Here is an 18,604-nt window from a genome sequence, read left to right as displayed (position 1 = left end):
AAGATGGTTATATACAGACAATCAGTGGAATATAATAAACTTATTAGGGTGAATATTTTTGACAAACACAAGGCTGTGAAATAAGATTAATAGTCCTTTTAGCCAAGTACAGACAATAGACTATATATATTCAAACCAACATCACACATTAAAAGGAGCCCTTAGTGCATAGGTGTCAAACTCTGGCCCGCGGGCCAAATTTGGCCCGCAGCGTAATTACATTTGGCCCGCGAAGCCATACCAAATTACTATTAGAGCTGGCCTGCTGGTATTATACAGCTAATATATATATTGTTTAGTATTAAGCTTTGCTGTTCCATATTCAGTTTTTCAGCTAAACTTGTTTGAGTCCATAAAGACTCATTCTTATATCTGGAGGAAGATTTTTTTCTTCAATAAATATTAACGTTAGCCCGCGACTTTGTTCCATTTTGAATTTTGGCCCACTGGGTATTTGAGTTTGACACCCCTGCCTTAGTGCATAAATGTTTTTTTAAATGCAGCTGAATAATTAGGGTTACAATTTTATCTAATACTGGCTTTTATCACACTTGTTCATAGTTTATTAAAGCTGCACTTAGTTGCCACTAATTGTGCTCATGAAAAAAAGGAAATATATATTTGTACAGTACTGTGCACAACCCCTCACTGAGCCACCCCTCACTTCTTTATATTTTGCTAGGAAACTGGAAATTTGGGGCTGAGATTTATTGAAACGTACAAAAATTCCTGGAAAATAGTGTAGGTGAAAATAACTCTAAAAAGCTTGGAATGTCCACCTTCAATCACCAACACAGCCTGAACTCTGTTAGGAAAGCTTTCTTTTAATTTCTCAAAGAAGTCAAGCCAAGCCAGTTTATTTATACTGTGCACTGAAACACAACAGACACTGAACAAAGTGCTGTCACAACACTGGTTCATTCCTTGATATAGGTGGTTTTTTGTTGTTTTGTTTGTTTGTTTTCCATTAGTAGGTCAGTGTTAAGTGGTTTAACAAACAAATAACATTCTTCTGAAAATGTTAAGGTACAAGAACTGGACTGAAAATCATTTAAAAGACTTTAAGAGAACTATTGCTCAAGACTGCTTTAAAAAATTACCAGAAAGTCTGGTTTCTTGGAAGCAAAATATAAGGACATAGGAGTGGCTCAAGACACAGCACTGCAAAGTTATTTAGATTTGGAGAGAGATTATGAAGCAAAACTAAAATTTAAAAACTGACTAAAAAGATTCATCTCCACTCCCACCTACACGTGGCCTGTAAAAGGCCCTGTAAGCTTAAAATAAAAGTACATGCTGTTTATTGTGAATAGAAAAAACGGATCACGTGCATTCTGGGGCTTGAAGTCCAAGTGCAGCCGCGAAGCTGAAAGAGATTCCACTGAAGAAATATAAGTCCCATGATGCCTCAGCTGTGACTGCGCTCTTAACACCTGATTGTCAACAGGGCAGAAATGTCTGTGGTTAGCGTGGAAGACAGGCGCTCAACGATGGACAGCGAAGCGAAAACTTCCTCTGTATCGAACAGGTATAGAGTTTGTAGATTGCTTCGGAAACCTTTGGTATTATAGTACATTATTATGACGTTACTGGATGCATTTTTTTTTTTCATCTTATCCTGGCAGTTGGGTTAAGCATCTTTACGGAAACACGACCTGTTACACTGTACGTCCCAGTGGTACAGTAATTAATATATAATACGCCTGATAAATGTAACAGCAGTCTAGAAGTTACAGTATAATTATTAGTTTATTATAAATATAATAAACCCGAGGCCTGCTTTTTGAGTCTCTCTTTTTGTCCACTCTCTCTCCCTCTCTTTGGCTTTACGATCTGTCATCTTATTTTACACGAGGTTGCCTCGTAGCTTTACTTCATTGTAATCTTCGGAAGCGAAGAAATCACATCAAACACGTCTTTACCAAGCAGTCACTGTTAACTGAAACATGCTCACCTATTTTAACGTGTAATGGGAATCGCTAGAGAGAATTGGAGAGCTAGCTTAAAGCAGAGAAAGTGGACTAAGAGAGCTTTCTTTTAGCAGAGGTGGAAAGCACGCGCCTTGGTGTTTTCTGGAGGTACTGCGGCGTGAGTAAAGCGGGTATTTCTGGCAAATGTCATCTTCCTATGGGATATATAAGGTAACGGAACAGAATAACATTTGGGTTAGGTGACTAAGACTCAAGCTGAAGCACTTGGTCCAGTTGTTTGTCAGCTGCTGGTCTGCCTTAGATGTTCAATACCTCGTTATTCCACAAGAGGGCGGTATTGTATTGGTGTGTCCGGAACAGAGAAGTTCCTGCTCTTCTAGACGTCAACCTTAGTGGCTCGCAGGCTTTAAAGTTATACTCACATTATTAAATGTATGACCGCTGATATTAATATAGTTGTATGACAGAACTCAGTTGGTCACTAAACTATAACCTAACACAGAGGCACCATAAACTGTTAATTGAGGCAGTACCGGGCCAGTCGAGAGCTCTGCAAGGCAAAGGTTCTATGCACTGCAACCTCCCTTTATCACTGAATATATTTGACTTTTTTTTAAAATTAGTAAGTAAAGTCAGCATTACATGCTGTTACTAATACGTTTAGCTTATATTATAGTGTGTTTACAGTATTAGTTTTAGGTTAAGTGTTATTGCAGCCGAGACTTTGTAAGCCTCCTGTGCATCACTGTCGCCATAGCGAGATGGCTGAATGTTTGGCATAGAAACCAGTTCAGGCTTCTTGTTTCGATGTGGCTTTCTTGCTCTGCAGCTGTCCTCTCGATGAAGATTAAAGCGACAGTGACACTACCAAACCATTACAGTTCAGATTAGAGGAGAACACTCAATTCTCTTTCCCCTGTTGGTCCCCTGTATAATATAAAAAAGTGAATAAAGAGAAATGAAGTCTGGTCAGAATCCATGTTCCAAAATATTTGGAAAAGCTTTCATGTTGCTTTGTATTATAGCTAGTAGCTTCTCTAAGCTGCTTGATTGTTTTTCTGTGCACTGAAAAGCAATTAGTCCATCTCCTCTGAACTCTGAGCATAATGATTTGTTTGTCTGTACAAGTTGTGGCTAGGGAGGAGTGGAATGGCGTGCATGTGTGTGTGTGTCTGTGTGCGTTTCCCAGGGCTGTTCCCCAGACCGTCAGCTGATAGAGCAGCAGTGGTAGTGTTGGGTTTCATCATGCTGTTTATTCCCCAGTCTTCACTGTGAGTGAAAACAGGGAGGGGACTTTGCTCTTCGGGCGTGTGTGTGTGTGTTTGCTGTGGTGCTGACATCTCTAGACTCGGTATAAGGCACACAGAGGCACTGTATGTCCCCACAGGGTAAAAGCACATCAGCTCCCCTCTACCCTTCCCCTCTGTCATCCCCGCACCCCCTTCAATTTCTCTTCACCTCCCCAACACAGCCTGAGGCGTCTCTGTTGTGAATTCAGCCAACTGCATCAACATCAGAGGAGAATAATGGCTGGCTGTGTGACTGCGCTGCACTCTTGTTATTTATTTCTTTGTTTTGTCTTGTTTTGGGTTGTTTTTTCCACCCTCTAGTTTGTTTCTTCTCTTGTCACTCTCTTCTGGTTCCTCTTTCACCTCCGGCCACATACTGCGACACTGACTGCCAAAGACAGATGACCCAAGCTTGGCATGTGTCTGTGTGTGTTTATATATGTGGGTGTGTGCGTGTGTGTACCAGGAGTGGTGTGGTCTGGTTCTAACCCGGTGCTATTAATACACCCTAATGAACATAATCTGGAGGGCAGGTTATCCTCTTATGTTTGTTGGCTGGGCGTCTAATGGGAGGAGCAGCGAGTTAGTGAAAGAGGAGGGAAATGCTGTGCTGTAGTTTCACACTGAGTGCGCCTCCTCTACCAAGCTGCAGTGCCTTCTCTCTCGCTCTGTTGAGAGAATGGAAGAAATAGAAAGCTAAGCAAATGTTTAAAGTTTCGTTTCTCATCCAAGCCGATTCCCATGTATATTAACCACCTTCTGTCGCCACCTCTCTGGATGTGATGCTCCAGAGAGGAGCGCTGTTAAGTGTGTGTTTGAGTGCATATGAATATGTACACTGAGTATACCGGCTGACAATAGTATAGGATTAAAACACAACTTTTGGAGTACAAACACTGGAAGCTTCCCAGTTATGAACACTCTACCAGCTTACTCAGGAGCTAGAATATCTGGCTGTTGGACGCTAAGATCTGATGGCAGGTAAGTGCATTTTATTTCCTTTAATGTACTCCTTAGGTGACCTGGGCAACTTTATTCCTGTCTGTAGTTTAAATGTCCTTAAAATGTGTACAGCTAATGCTTTTAAAAGTCTGGATAAACAGGAAAGACAACTCCAAGTTGAAGCTCACTTGTTTATACCCTCTAGGTTTTTGTCTACATACTTTAGGAAATGTGGCACCTTCTAAGTGCAAACGTGATGTGAGGAACCGTAAAGTTTTTTTTAAACTGAGAATTTTACACTGACATTACAGTAGTGTTACGTACTTGTACATACTCGTTTTTTATGAAATCTTGTTGGACAAATGAACAAGCTGATGTGAAACAGTAGTCACTTTATGCAGCTAGGTTGTGTTAATTTACTCTTTGTGTGAGCCATTGTGGAGAAAGTAAAGAAAAACATGTCGCTTTACTGACATTAGATGTGACGTTGCGTCTTGATTTGCTGCTAATATTATCCTTCAATCTGCTGCCCATAAGGCTTAGATGTCTGCTTCATAAGGGCCTTCTCAGGTACCCCACACTATAACTTCTTATCACAAAGGTGCATTCATGTAATGTTTTGAAGCACTGGGTACTGTAAGTGTAGCCACAGAACAAGGACATGATTCAGCACAGTCAGCTAAGCTAATCTTTTATTGCACACTAGTTGGGTTTTAACTGATAACCATACTTCAGTGAGCTATGTCCTGCGCACGCTCTCAGCAGTCTCCCACTCTGCTCCCTGGCTCCCTCTAACCAGGTGACCCTGGTGAGATAAGATAAATCTTTGTTCTCTCTTGTTTGCTCCTCTTCTGAGCTCCTGGCAGTCCACCTGGGCAGGTATATGACCTATATAAATGTGTGGAGCCTGACAGTTGACTGGAAAACAGAGGAAGATCTAAGACTTGTTTATTACAAACGCCGCTATAGTTATGGCCGCTGGCTTTTTACAGTCTTCACTGGGTGAAGTGTGGATGGCTCGGATAATGCAGTAAGTGTTCCAACTGTTGCTCAGTTAGGCATACCGCACACAGATGTTACGTTGTATTTGTTAAACAATGAACGCAGCAGTTGTTTTCATGATGATTGTGGGCGGCAATCGTTGAGCGACTTTAGATTGCTTCGCTAATCGAGTGGCATTTTCCTAAAAAAGCAATATTTTGTTTATCAAACGTCAGCGGCACAGCAGATTCTTGAGACGCTGACAAAATAGAGTTATGTAAGAGAAGTGAGGCTGTTGTTTTAGAGGAAGTAATAGAGAGGTTGCTCACCAATCTGCTCGACCAGTTCTTTGTACCAAGTTTTTTCTCTGCTCTGAATTCCAGTTACTCACAACTGCCGAATGATTTGTAAAGGCACAACATTAAACTTAGTCATTATAGGTTAAGTAACTTACAATAGTGAAAGAGTAGCCCATATGTGCAGCTGTTTGCAGTTTAGACACAAAACTCTTGCAACGGGTATTACATAAATTTCTTTCTTAATTTCTTCTATCTTACAGAACAGATGAGAGACCATCAGGTGTAGTTTGAATAAGTCAATGCAAATTCACTCCATGCCTCGCTCGCCTAAGCACCTTGTACCTGTTTTGAATTGGCTTGTTGTCATTTGTTTATGAGGGCCTTTTTGCAGCAATCTTTTCGCTCGTAAAACTGATCACAGGACTATTCGATTAGTTGAATCAACATTTCTCCACTTCTAACATGTTCTGTAGGTGTTTTTAGGTACTGTAACCACCTGCTTTTCTAGCATGCTGTCTTTCCAGTGGCGGATACCTGATCCTTTCAATTGGTAAAATACAATGGACTATGAAAACACAATCCATCACTTTGACTCTATAATTCTCTTATGGTTATGGGGAGCTTTAGATGTAATATATTATACCATCTGTACATTAGTACCTGCAGCAGTTACACTGGACAAGACTGGACAAAGTTGACAGGTTGAAAAATTAACCAGTGACAGGAGGGAAAATGCTACACTGCTGTTTTGTTGGTAACTAACTGGGCCGCCTTTCTTTAGTCAATCTGTTCATCCATTGCATGGTTACATGCCACAAACAATGTCTGTCTCTGTGTGTCTAATGTGTCACCGGGCATTAGATACAAGGGGACAACAAGGCTATACCAAATAAGAGATTGCTATTTCAGTGGGACTGATCCTGTATATTACATTGGTATGTTATTGCCTTGATTCTGTTGTTTTACCTCGTTACCTTTCCATGAACGCTCACCGATGTTAGAAGTTGAAATCATGACACAGCACATTCGGGTTCAGTGTGTCTTACTATATACAGGTGGAGAAGATGTGATGATGGAGAATGTTGGCGTTATACTGCTACGCAAAAGGTTTTATGAAACCCAGAAAAATGCAGTGACAAGAAGGAAAGTTGCTTCCTGTGTACCAGAGAGTAATGTCATGTTTCTCATCTGCAGTGGAGGTGGCGAGGGATCACTCGACCGTCTCCTCCCCTCGGTAAGCACAGGCCTCTCGCCCAGGAAAAGGTCAACCAGCCAGTGTAAGTCAGAGCCTCCTCTGCTACGCACCTCCAAACGAACAATCTACACTGCTGGTCGCCCACCCTGGTACAACGAGCATGGAACACAGTCCAAAGAGGCATTTGTCATTGGTAAGAAGAATGACTTTCTGTGTTTGACATTTAGACATCATAAAGATCTATGACCTGTCAGAGCCCCAGCTTAGATTAAGTGGTGAGTTTTCATCTAAAGTATTATAAATATGTTCGGATTGTACCTTTAAATTTAGGAAACTAATGAATAATTGTTTATAAACTAACCTTATACTTTGTATAAGTGAAAATTTTTAATGTTTAGAAAACTCAGGGAATGCACACATTAGCATAATTTCTTCCCATATAGTTGTGGCACAAAGTTGTCATTACCTTATTTAAGGTAAGGTAAGGCATTTTCTTGGCGTATTTGACCATTTTATGAAGAAGAAAGCTTGAGAAACCTAAGCCCAGTTAGAGATGCACTGGTTAAAATTAGTTGTTTTTCACAAACTGGAGAGTTTCCTCTTTGGCAGAGTGTTTTTAAATACAGGAAAGCCCTGCTATACTAGTGATAAAGGGCATTAACTCACAATTTCTCACTGGATGGAGCAAAGCAGATCCATCCAAGTATGTTAAAGATGGGTGTGCCCTGCTATCAGGAAGTGCTGAACTAATGTGTGAGAGACTTTGTGAAAAATAGGAATAAAGAGAACGTTTATGTTGAAGAACGTTATTGGCTCTGTTTCTGCATGCCTTTTTAAAATAGCCTAAAGCAACCTCACAATGCACTCAAACAAGTCTTGCCAAACTAGTCAAACTACTGATAGCATGTTTGCACCAAGTGAAGGTACACTTACCAAACACTTTATTAGGGCCACCTTGCTGGTACCAGGTTGGATCTCCTTTGGCCTTCAGAACAGCCTTAATTCATGACATAGATTGAAAAAAGTACTGGAAACATTGCTCAGAGATTTTTGTCCACATTGACATGGACTGATTCTTATATAGCGCTATTTTACCTCAGCACTCAAAGCGCTTGTTTTTTTTATTGACATGACAGCATCACACAGTTACTGCAGATTTGTTGGCTGCACATCTCAAAGGTGTTTTCTCACTTGCATTGATCTGTGACTGTGGAGGCCATTTGAGTAACTCCTTGTCATGCTTAAGGATCCACTTTGAGATGAGTTGAGATTTGTAACACGGCACATTTTCCTGCTGGAAAATGTGACCACATGAACATGGTCAGTAACAATACTTGGACTGTGGCATTTAAACATTGCTCAAGTCGCTACTAAGGAGTCCAAAGTTTGTCAAGAAAATATCCGCCACATCATTACACCGCCCTGAAGGCAGGGTGGTTAGATTAGATTAGCCTCTATTGTCCTCTGGGGACAAATTTACCTTGGACAAGCGAGGGAAACACATCATGTAAAATAACACACATATGCAAACACTCACAGAGAAAATGTAACTCCAACTCACAGTTTTGTACCTTTTTCCTGAAGACATCAACTCATAATCATTATAAAGGATGTCATTTTTGTCCGTAGTAATTTTAACTATCTTTGAATCAGATTTTGAATTTGGGATCTGAGCTTGACAGAAAGGTTTTCAAACCATGTAGTGATACCATAACAGATAATAGATTCAACAGTTCCCCTAACATCACGCATTTATTCACTCCAAGGTAGCCTTAAGCTCTGAAAACCTCTGACTCTGCCATCTGAACGTCACAGCAGACGTTTTTCCAATTTCCTTTTTTCCAGTTTTGTTGACCCCTGGAAACTGTAGCATCAGATTTTCTATTTTTGGGTCATCCTCTGTAAAATCTAGAGATGGTTGTGTGGGAAAATCCCAGTAGATAAGCAGTTTGTGAAATAATTACAGTAAAACCATACCTATTAGTCATTTCAACTTTCTTCCCAATTCTGATGAACTTTTTAAACGTCTGCAGATCATCTTGACCATGTCAACTTGCCTAAATTCTTTTGTTTTTGTAATTTAACTGGAAGGAAGTTATTACTCAATGGCTGTTTGTCAATTTTTAATTTCAGGCCTGTGTGGTGGCAGCGCTTCAGGAAAGACAACTGTAGCAAGGAAAATCATAGAAGCTTTAGATGTACCCTGGGTTGTACTACTCTCAATGGACTCTTTTTACAAGGTATTTCTGTGGTGTCTACAAAACCGTATATGTCCTTTTGCATGCAGTGATACATTTGTCACTGTATCTGTGAAGTTGTTAAAAGTTATCTGAATTTTTAAATGTTGCTGCATGTCTAAATAAGTGTTTAGAGTTATAAATAAGACATGTGATAGGTCCAAGAAACTCTGTTCTTATCACTTTTGTCTTGAATGGCTGTTAACCACCCAGGGGCCTAAAGGAAGGCTAAAGAAAAGCGAGCCTGAGTGCAGGAAACAGGGTGAAAGAGAAAAGGAAACATTTCCTTTGGATCCCAGAGGGAAAATGAGAAAAAGAGGTTTTGATTAGAGAGAGAGAAGAAACAGAGTAGATAAAATATAAGGAGGCAGTGCTGAAAACAAGGATGAAAACACAGTGATGGGTGTTAGGGGGAGAGAAAAAGAGATGTAGTGAACAGTGTAGCAAGAGCCATCATTCTTGCCCCCTCTACACCTCCACCCACTCTCTAGTTGTGTAATCCTGTCAAAATCTGACAGCGGCAGATCAGACTGTGCAGAGTTGGAGGGATTTACCAGTGACCAGTGCCGCTGTAGCCCTCAGCAAGTGGTGGTCTGCTCACCACATTTTACAAAAGATTGCCATTTATTTTCAGTTAATCTATGCATTTTTATATTTTGCTTTTTTTCCAGTATAACATTGGTTTATTACATAAATATGTTACCAGTTCATTTGAGAAGGGAGTGTTGCTGTTCATTAACTGCCAAATACCAGGACTGGGTTTTTAATGTTCAACCACCCAAAGGACAGATACGTGCGTGCACATACCACCTCGTACGGACGTCACTGTGGCACATGATGTCCTCCTAAATTTAGGTCCCCAAACTTCTCTGCTCTCGATCAGCGATCTGTGCCAAAATGTTTTTGCGTTATTATTTGTGAATGCATCATTTGTTGTACTGCAAAACACGTGTGTAATGTTAGTTGACTAAGAGATTTTTCTTTTGATATGCAAATATTATTATGTGTTCATGCCATTTTCTCAGGAAATCTTGTAGCATTGAAAAGCAGCATGCAGTGGTGACATACTCTAACTTCAGTATCATGGCAATCCTCAGGTCCTGTCCCCAGAGCAGCAGGCAATGGCTGCCAGTAACGACTATAACTTTGACCACCCAGATGCCTTTGACTTTGATTTGCTGACACACACCTTGCGCAAACTCAAACAGGGCAAGAGCGTGAAAATCCCTGTGTATGACTTTACAACTCACGGGAGACAAAAGGACTGGGTAAGGATGAATGCACAGACCCAAACATTTGGCTTTGTATTTTTAAGTTATTAAGTAGCGTGTCATTTTTGCATATAATCCCTCCTTTTTGTTTACCGAAGAAGGTTTTAATCCTCTTTTCTATAGATTTAGCTGCATTGTAAAGCTGTACATCTCCAGATGGTCTCCGACAGATCGCTATTGTGATATCTGTCTACTTCTCTTTATCCTATCACACACAGACATTCACACATTAGTGAGGCAAGTCAGTTTGAGAGCTTACAACGATTGTTGGAATACATGCACACTTAATGTGTAGTGCTTTAATGCCCTCGTTCTCATTTTTGGTATGTAAATTGTATTGTGTTATTACATGTACATGTCTCTGCCCCAGAAAACAGTTTATGGAGCCAGTGTTATCATCTTTGAGGGAATCATGGCCTTTGCAGATAAAGAACTGTTGCAGGTAAGAGAAGGTCATTAGCCCTGAACAAACCAATACAAGGTCCTACTGTCAGCTTTGTTGTCAAAAATATGTATTACCTAATAAAAAAAAACACTCTTAGAAAACACATACAAGTGGTGTAAGAGGTCTTTATTAAACAAGAGGTAGCTGTTTATTTTTCCCATGTTGTGTACATAGACAAGATTTGCAGGTTTTTAAAATAGATTCAGCATATGCATGATAGCCCAAGATAAGTAAATAGATTGAAAAGCCTGATATGTTTGTATGCACTGTGTGTCAGCTAATATGTGCAGAGAAGTGAATATTGATTTAAAGATAAGAAAAAAATATCTGCAGTACATAGTTTGTCCACTTGAGGGCGATGACAGGTTTGTTTTTCAACTGTTAAGTGTCATCGATTTAAAAGACGTAATGGTTCTGAATAACTGCAGTATCAACTGCAACACAGTAAAGTTAATGAGTTTTTTCCTTTAAAGGTCTGTTAAAATCAGAAGTCATTGTAAGCAGAAGAGAAGCAAACATTTTCATTAGTTATCTAATATTCATTCATTTTTCATCTATACTTACATTGACGTTGCAGGAAATATTTTTTGCTTTCAGATCTTTCATTCATTCATTCAATTTTTTTCTAGAATTTCTTGCAGGCTTTCACAATAACCCTTTAAAAATACAAATTTGAATACAGTTTGGTATTTTAAGCTCGCTATTTTCATGTCATCTGTTTGTGAATGTGTCTTATATTACTTTGTGTTGATCTAATCAACTTGTTTTTCCAGTTGCTGGACATGAAGATCTTTGTGGACACAGACTCTGACATCCGCCTGGTGCGCCGATTGAGGAGGGACATTACAGAAAGGGGCCGAGATATCGAGGGGGTCATCAAGCAGTATAACAAGTTTGTTAAGCCAGCTTTTGAACAATACATTGAGCCTACCATGCGACTGGCTGATATCGTGGTGCCACGTGGTGAGTATATACCAACATACTTTCATGTACATGTTCAGTATAGCAGCAACAATCCTAAAAAGATTTAAAATTAAAGCCTCATTTTTATGCTTTCTTTTTTTTCCGGTCAGGAGGTGGCAACATGGTGGCAATCGACTTGATCGTACAGCATGTTCACAGTCAGTTGGAGGAGGTAAGTGAGGTCATGCTTACAGACATAAATATAAATACACACGCAGAAAATCTGTCATGCCACTTAAATAGTTAATTTGGGGGGAGAATTATAACCTTTCATTTGTCCTTTTTCTTGATGGCCTCCGGGTCAGTACATCTAGTTATGTTATTGCATTCATAAGAGGGTGTATGTGCAGGCTCCCCTTCAGTATGTGCCTGTAATTTCAAGGCAGATCACCCCCTCTAGTGGAAAGAAACTTTACTGAGGCTGAATGTCTGTAAGTGCTTTGGGGAAAGGTTTAATCATTAACACTCAATGGAAAAAACTGTTCTAAACTGGTTTTGGTTTTGCTAACTTTCCTAGTAACAGTAACAAACTGTAGTTATTTGGTTCAGAGAACATAAATTTTAAATTGCTTTGTTTTTTTATCTTCTACTTTTTTCTTCTCTTATGTGTTTATTTGAACACTCAAAAAACTTGACAAGATTTTAAAAAGTGTTTAATTATTAGTCATTTTCTGAATCTACTGCCAAAGCACTTAAAGCAAGAAGGCTAAATGATGTTTTCTGAAATGTGCTCTATGAAAACAGAGCTTCTGTTTCTGTTTTCTTATCATTTCATACTTGAGAAGAAGAATGAATATGAATATAGCCCTTTAAATATGGCATATATGTGTGGTTTAGTGATTTACACAAACAAACAATCCCTGGTTAGACCCTTGGAGGAGACTCAAATCCCTTTGGGGAAGGACATCCGGCTAATGCAGAGCTCCCCACTGTGGTGACCCCTTGTGAATAAGGGAGCAGCTGAAAGTAGCTTCCTCAAATAAAGAAAATATGTCAGATGGAGCTTGCTGACAGAAATAGGTTTCAGTGTTTTAACCATATTAACCTCTTGCTGTGGTTATTTGTCCTGCATTAATTCAAACCAAACTAATCTCCAGGCATTTAGTTTAGGAATAAATGTAATCACAGTGGAAACATTACATCCTAATACATAATTATGCAGCATTAGTCACACAGCCTTATAAGACACCCTATCTTCATACTTGTCATACACAATGTCGATTGATGGCCTGTTAGACGCACTTTGGGATTAGCTGTGCAACATGCACTAATCACTGGTCACCAAAGGCACGCTCTTGGCTGTCGGAGCACTTTGCCCTACTGTGCAGTTTGCTTTGTTCCCTCACAACATACACACACTGAAACACATATGCTGCTGATGGACTGCTCTCTCACTCTCTCCCCCTCATCACCAAATCCCTCCATTGCTTGCAGCGGGAACTCAGCGTCAGGTAGAGTGGCCTTTATCCTTTATATCGTTCTCTCCTCAACATCTGCCCAGTTCCCCTGCTGCACCAGCTTTTTTACTGGGAGAGCGAGAATAAATGTCAAATCAGAAGAGAGCAAAACCAACCTCTACCTTCCACCGACGTGCTGGCTGCCATGACACGTCACCAGGCGGCATTCTTGTATCTTGTAGCTAACCAAATATGGCTAATTAGTGCTCTGTCAGTGGGGACATAATACACGGTTAAGACTCGGTCCACACCACCTCAGAATAAGAAGAAGTGGATCAAAATGTGCGAAAACTGCTGTCAACATTTAAAAGCTGCACTCTGATAAGAAGTTTGAAAGTGGTGTAGTGCAGCCAGCATTCAGTGTAAAGGTGTTGGTTTTCCTTCTCTCTACCTTTTAAAGAAATGACAACTCACACTCTTCCTGCCTTCTGTGTCTAAAAATACACCAATGAGTCAAGTCACTGACCCCTCCTTTCAGCAGCAGCAAGAATAAGAGAGAGAGTGACTACAACTGAAAACGAGAGAGAGAGGAAGCTCTTGCTACAGCTATTGTTGACTATCGCATACCTCAGCCACAGAAAAAGTTTCCAATACCCTACTACAAAGCGCTGAGTTTTTCCATTGAATGTCGGCCACAGTATCTGAGACAGAGAGAGAGAGGAAGTGAGCTTGGTGTCTGTCTTTAGACACAGGATGTGCTGGGGCCTGTGAGCTGAAATACCAACTTCTACTGTTCTACACAGTGTAAGAGTGACAGCCACACGATAGTTTGTGCACCTCCCACGCATACACGCAAGGGATGCATGGGTACAGATATCAAAATCGGAGCTAACACTTGGTTGGTTTCTTTTTCTCATTGCATTATTATTATTATTATTATTATTATTATTATTATTATTATTATTATTATTACTATTAAATTTTGATGTCATTTAGTTCAAGGACTTTTGACATTTGCAATTCTGGCTGTCACACTTTTCACTGTTCTCGATAATCTTTTCATCCACCTGATTTTATGTCTTTTCTCATTTTTCTTCCTCTTATCTGTTGTTGTTTTTTTTTTGGTTTGTTTTTTTGTTTATCTGTGTCCCTCCCCATAGAGGAAACTTCGCTGGGATATGTGAGCAGACATGCTATGATTTCTCTTTTCTTTGCATCTGGCTAATGTGTATCTCAGTGGCATTGCAGTCAGTCTAGTGTGAACAACACTGCATCACTGAGAATTTGTAAAAGCGTGTCTATTCCCCTCAAGTCCAAGGTAGAGCGAGGCTAACAAGGCATTCAGAACTAATATTTATTCATGCAAACATGGGGAAATATTAGAAGTGCAGCCCTACCATGGGAAACTAATTATGCATGTGTTTATATTGCACATTTAAATCTTTTATTTGTATCTGTATAATTATAATTTTCAAATTAATCTATTTTTCCATTATCACGGTCTCTGTGGTGTTGTTATTTTCCACTGAAATACTCAAAACTGGCCCTGTGTGCGCTGCAATTTTGTGTGTGTGTTTCTTCCCAAGCACTCCCATTACTGTGGGTACACTGCCATTATCAACTTTACTCTAACTGCTATTGAAAAATTATTTGTGTGGGGTTTTTTTGTGTTATTTATTTATCTGTTTTTGCATGCACACACAGGTCTGTGTGTGTGTTAAAGTGTGTATGTGCACGTGTGTGTGTGTGTATGACCTTGCACATACTGTACACATGCGTGCAGAGCAGTCTTAATTGCACTGGCTTTCACGTGTTGCACTCATGCGTCTGTCCATCTTTTCTCTTTTCCGCTGCTCTCGGCGTGTACCACCCCCGCGCTACTATTTGTTGCCGTGGTTACAGGGCAGCCCTGGCTTCTGCACACCAGGCCCAACCCCTCCCCCAGACCCTCAGCGTTCTGGAGAGCACACCTCAAGTCAGGGGCATGCACACCATCATCAGGTAAAAGCTAAGAAAGCACATTGTTGTTCCGTTAATAACTGCATTTGTTTTCATGGAAACCTGGACGGTGGAAAGCTGCCGAATAAACCTTCGATCCTTCTTTTCTCGACCATCACATCTAGAAACAAGGAGACCAGTCGCGATGAATTCATCTTTTACTCTAAGAGGTTGATGCGGCTGCTGATTGAGCGAGCCCTCTCCTTCCTCCCCTCACAGGTCCCAAACACAAACACAAAACGGTTCAATTCAAGTATTGTATTACACTCTTTCTTAATTAAGTTACGTTCTTTATACCAAGGAGGGCATTTAAACAATTGGAAAACTACCACAGATAGAGAGAGGTGTAGGAGAAAGAAAGCATGAGATAACCACTCAATAGAAAGATGCTGACAAGTCACACACGGAGACCGTGCTACAGTGTGTGGCCCTGAAATGGGGAAAAATCTGAAAAGGCACTGATAAATGGAAAAAAGAATCTCCCCATCTGTCTTCAACAAAGAAAATCAGATAGACATAGTGTATTGGCCTGCCACATGAGTATGGAAACTTATCAAGTCACCACAGTGGAAAGTTTCCATATCTTTATCGCAACATTCAGTGTGCATTTCACAAATGCACGTGACCGACAATTCAGCATTCACTGTAGCTTGTCACAGTATATTTTCCTTACTGTGGTAGACTATAGCATCGTTCTAAAGCTCTTATGATTTTTAATATTACCTCAGGTCCACATAGTGCAGACCCCCCAGGGAGAGGATTACGAAGGCAAGACTTTCCACGGAAAGAGGGTGAGTGAACTCCATTTGCTTCCTGCTATATTCTCTGTGCGTTATTTTTAATTGAGAAAAAAAGAAAAACATTCTGAAGAGTTTTGTCTCGAAACTAAATTGATGCAATTAACCTCTGCTTAATTTTTGTACCCCTCTTTGTTTTGCTTTAGATCACAGGGGTGTCCATCCTGAGAGCCGGGGAGACCATGGAGCCGGCTCTGAGGGCCGTATGCAAAGACGTCCGCATCGGCAAGATCCTCATCCAGACCAACCAGGACACTGGAGAGCCAGAGGTAATAAACCACATTAATGTCACATGCTGTCAAAAACCTATAACCAAAAACAATTTTGGTTATATGAGTTTTTACATTTACACATTTTCACAGTAACCTCCTTTGGCCTAGTTTGCCATGAAGCAGTTGTTTGTAATATTAGAGGTTTTCTATATGTATATATATAGCTGTAGGTCATATGTGTCACATTTTAGCGTGAACCCACATCCTGTCTGTGCACAATTTTAGCTCCATTATCTTCGTCTACCGAAAGACATCAGTGAGGACCACGTGATTCTAATGGACTGCACTGTGTCCACTGGAGCTGCTGCCATGATGGCCGTGCGAGTCCTGCTGGTGGGTGCACCCAGTTGTTCACAACAATGCCAATGCCTCCTGTGCAAATGAATTGCACATGTAGATCATTTTTCACAGTTGTGTTTTCAATTTCAGGATCATGATGTTCAAGAGGACAAGATCCTGCTGGTTTCTCTGCTCATGGCTGAAATGGGAGTCCATTCTGTTGCTTACGCATTCCCGCAGGTCAAAATCATCACCACGGCTGTCGACAAGAAAGTCAACGATCTCTTTCACATCATACCTGGAATAGGTGAGCAATGCTGAGGAAGCAGGAAGGACAGGACAGTTTTAAAGTCATTGAAATGTAAAAATAAGCATTGTAGCACTGTATTTATATTTTTTATCGATGTCGTTTATTGTTGTTTTTTAGGAAACTTTGGAGATCGGTATTTTGGAACAGACGCACCGCCTGACTGGAGTGATGAAGACATGGATGAGCCCAGTTACTAAATCAATTGCTGTCAGTTGACTTACTTTTTGAGAGTCAGGGCTGTGCTCCTGGACGATATGAAGACATACCATTTGCCCCCGTATGGCTGCTGTTGAAAAAAAAAGACTAAAGAGAAGAAAAATGTTGCTTATTTGTATCTGTTTGGTTTTTTTTAAATAATGTTATTTAAATTTGTGTTAAATATATTTTTATTTGTACAGAATGTAATAAGGTCAGAGCGTTTTAGCACTTAAATTGTGACAATCTCTATCGATTTCTGCAGAAATGTTCTGAAAAGATTTTTCTAGCCTTAAACTGTGGATGACACAACTGAATGTGAAATTGCATGCGACATAAAAGGAAAAGAAAGAAAAAAAGAAGTAAACTTTTTAAGGTTATTTTTTACCACGCACCTTCCTCACAACTTTCACAAAAGTAAAATCAGAACATGAACTCATGTTGCTCAACTTCCATCGCCATGAGCACTTTCTGAAGGACCATTCAATCGGAAAATGTGTAGGTGTATTTTTTTTTGTCTCTCTCTTTTTTTTTTAGCTCACTGGTTCACTCTTTTCCTTCTCTGTGGATGCTGACCTAACCAGTTGAAAAGGATGTTGAAAAGCATTTTTCATTATACGGCTTTAAGTGCGTACTTGTGGTGCGTATTTATGCAGAATGTCGCTCATTTGCATATTTTTTTACTATGGATAGTCCTGACCAGTCAGCGAGCAACTCGTACGTCTTTTTGTTGCAGTGAAAATGGGTCATCTTCATTTATGTGAAGTGTTTATTTTAGTCCCTCAGATCCCAATTTATCCCTCCATTATTTCATTTTTTTCAGCAGCCCATCAGATTGTTTGTTCAAAAACGGCTTTTGTGGACATATGAACTCAAAATATCCAAAGGTCACAAAGAGTCCTGATAGTGCCTCATCTTTAAACTGTCACGCTAAAAATGAATGAGATCTGTCAATGCCGTTGCCTGTTTAACATTTCCTTACTGTTTGCTGAAAATGATGCTTTAGTTTGCCAAACACGAGGCGCTTCGCTTCATCCTTGCGGGTATACGAGTCCGGGATATTTGAGGAAAGTTGTCTATAAACTTCTGATATTATAAACCGGGCCATAATTACCATTACACAGTGTTCAGTTTAACAACATTTTCTATTTTTTCACAGTTATTTGCTTTTTTCAGGAAAGGATTCATAAAACGACAAAGGAAAAAACAAAAACATTGCACTGAAACTGTAAATCTGTTCTGTCACATACGCAGCAAGTTCACCTTTAAATATTAATTGTGTGTTAATGTACATTAAATGTGCACGGGTATGAACCGATTGTGTTATGTAGCCTCATTGGGTTTTACTCATCTGCATGTTTTGATTTTAATTCTTTTTGGGACTTTGTTTGGTTTTGTTTTGCTTTTTTTAAATATTGAATAAAAGTGCAATACAACTTTTAAACTGCTCACAGTTTATTTATGCGAAATGTGAATTTCAGAATCTAGTATTCTGCCAGCTCCCACGACTTATCTGAAAATATTCTCCACTCTGGCTGATTAAAATACACCTGCAAAAAACATAAAGCAGGGTGAATATTTCTACCTTTATCAACACATTTCGAGAACGAGAGACACATTACCTACACTCAATGAACAGGAAGGATATTGTGGTTGTCCTCTTCTCATGGAAAGTAACCTTGATATCTTCCATCACTTTCCATAATTATCACTCTGACAGCTGTCAAGATGTCAGCCGCAGTAAAGTGTGATTGACGTGCATTTCATGAGGCTGATGGACAATTACAAATCAGCAGCCTCTTG

At 39.9% G+C, this 18,604-nt stretch overlaps 1 protein-coding gene across 4 annotated transcripts; it reads left to right on the top strand.

The window, feature by feature from the left end:
- Positions 1 to 1,415: 1,415 nt before the first annotated feature.
- On the top strand, positions 1,416 to 18,231 carry uckl1b (uridine-cytidine kinase 1-like 1b). 4 transcript variants are annotated; one of them, XM_080898142.1, is made up of 15 exons: positions 1,416 to 1,528; positions 6,637 to 6,830; positions 8,771 to 8,877; positions 9,972 to 10,142; positions 10,516 to 10,587; positions 11,364 to 11,553; positions 11,664 to 11,725; positions 14,111 to 14,130; positions 14,853 to 14,951; positions 15,074 to 15,167; positions 15,677 to 15,739; positions 15,892 to 16,014; positions 16,243 to 16,350; positions 16,447 to 16,603; positions 16,724 to 18,231. In XM_080898142.1, the coding sequence occupies exons 1-15, from the start codon at positions 1,455 to 1,457 to the stop codon at positions 16,801 to 16,803; spliced, it is 1,614 nt and encodes a 537-aa protein (XP_080754268.1). In that variant the 5' UTR covers positions 1,416 to 1,454; the 3' UTR covers positions 16,804 to 18,231. The 4 variants fall into 4 exon arrangements, with proteins under 4 accessions (XP_080754268.1, XP_080754269.1, XP_080754270.1 ...); XM_080898143.1 differs by lacking the exon at positions 14,111 to 14,130 and adding an exon at positions 12,988 to 13,004; XM_080898144.1 differs by lacking the exon at positions 1,416 to 1,528 and adding an exon at positions 1,601 to 4,201.
- Positions 18,232 to 18,604: the final 373 nt, after the last annotated feature.

This window comes from Rhamphochromis sp. 'chilingali', assembly GCF_963969265.1.
Source record: "Rhamphochromis sp. 'chilingali' genome assembly, chromosome: 12".
NCBI lineage: Eukaryota > Metazoa > Chordata > Actinopteri > Cichliformes > Cichlidae > Rhamphochromis > Rhamphochromis sp. 'chilingali'.
The sequence above is the reverse complement of the archived record's forward strand: the minus strand, read 5'-3'. Positions and strand labels throughout refer to the sequence as shown.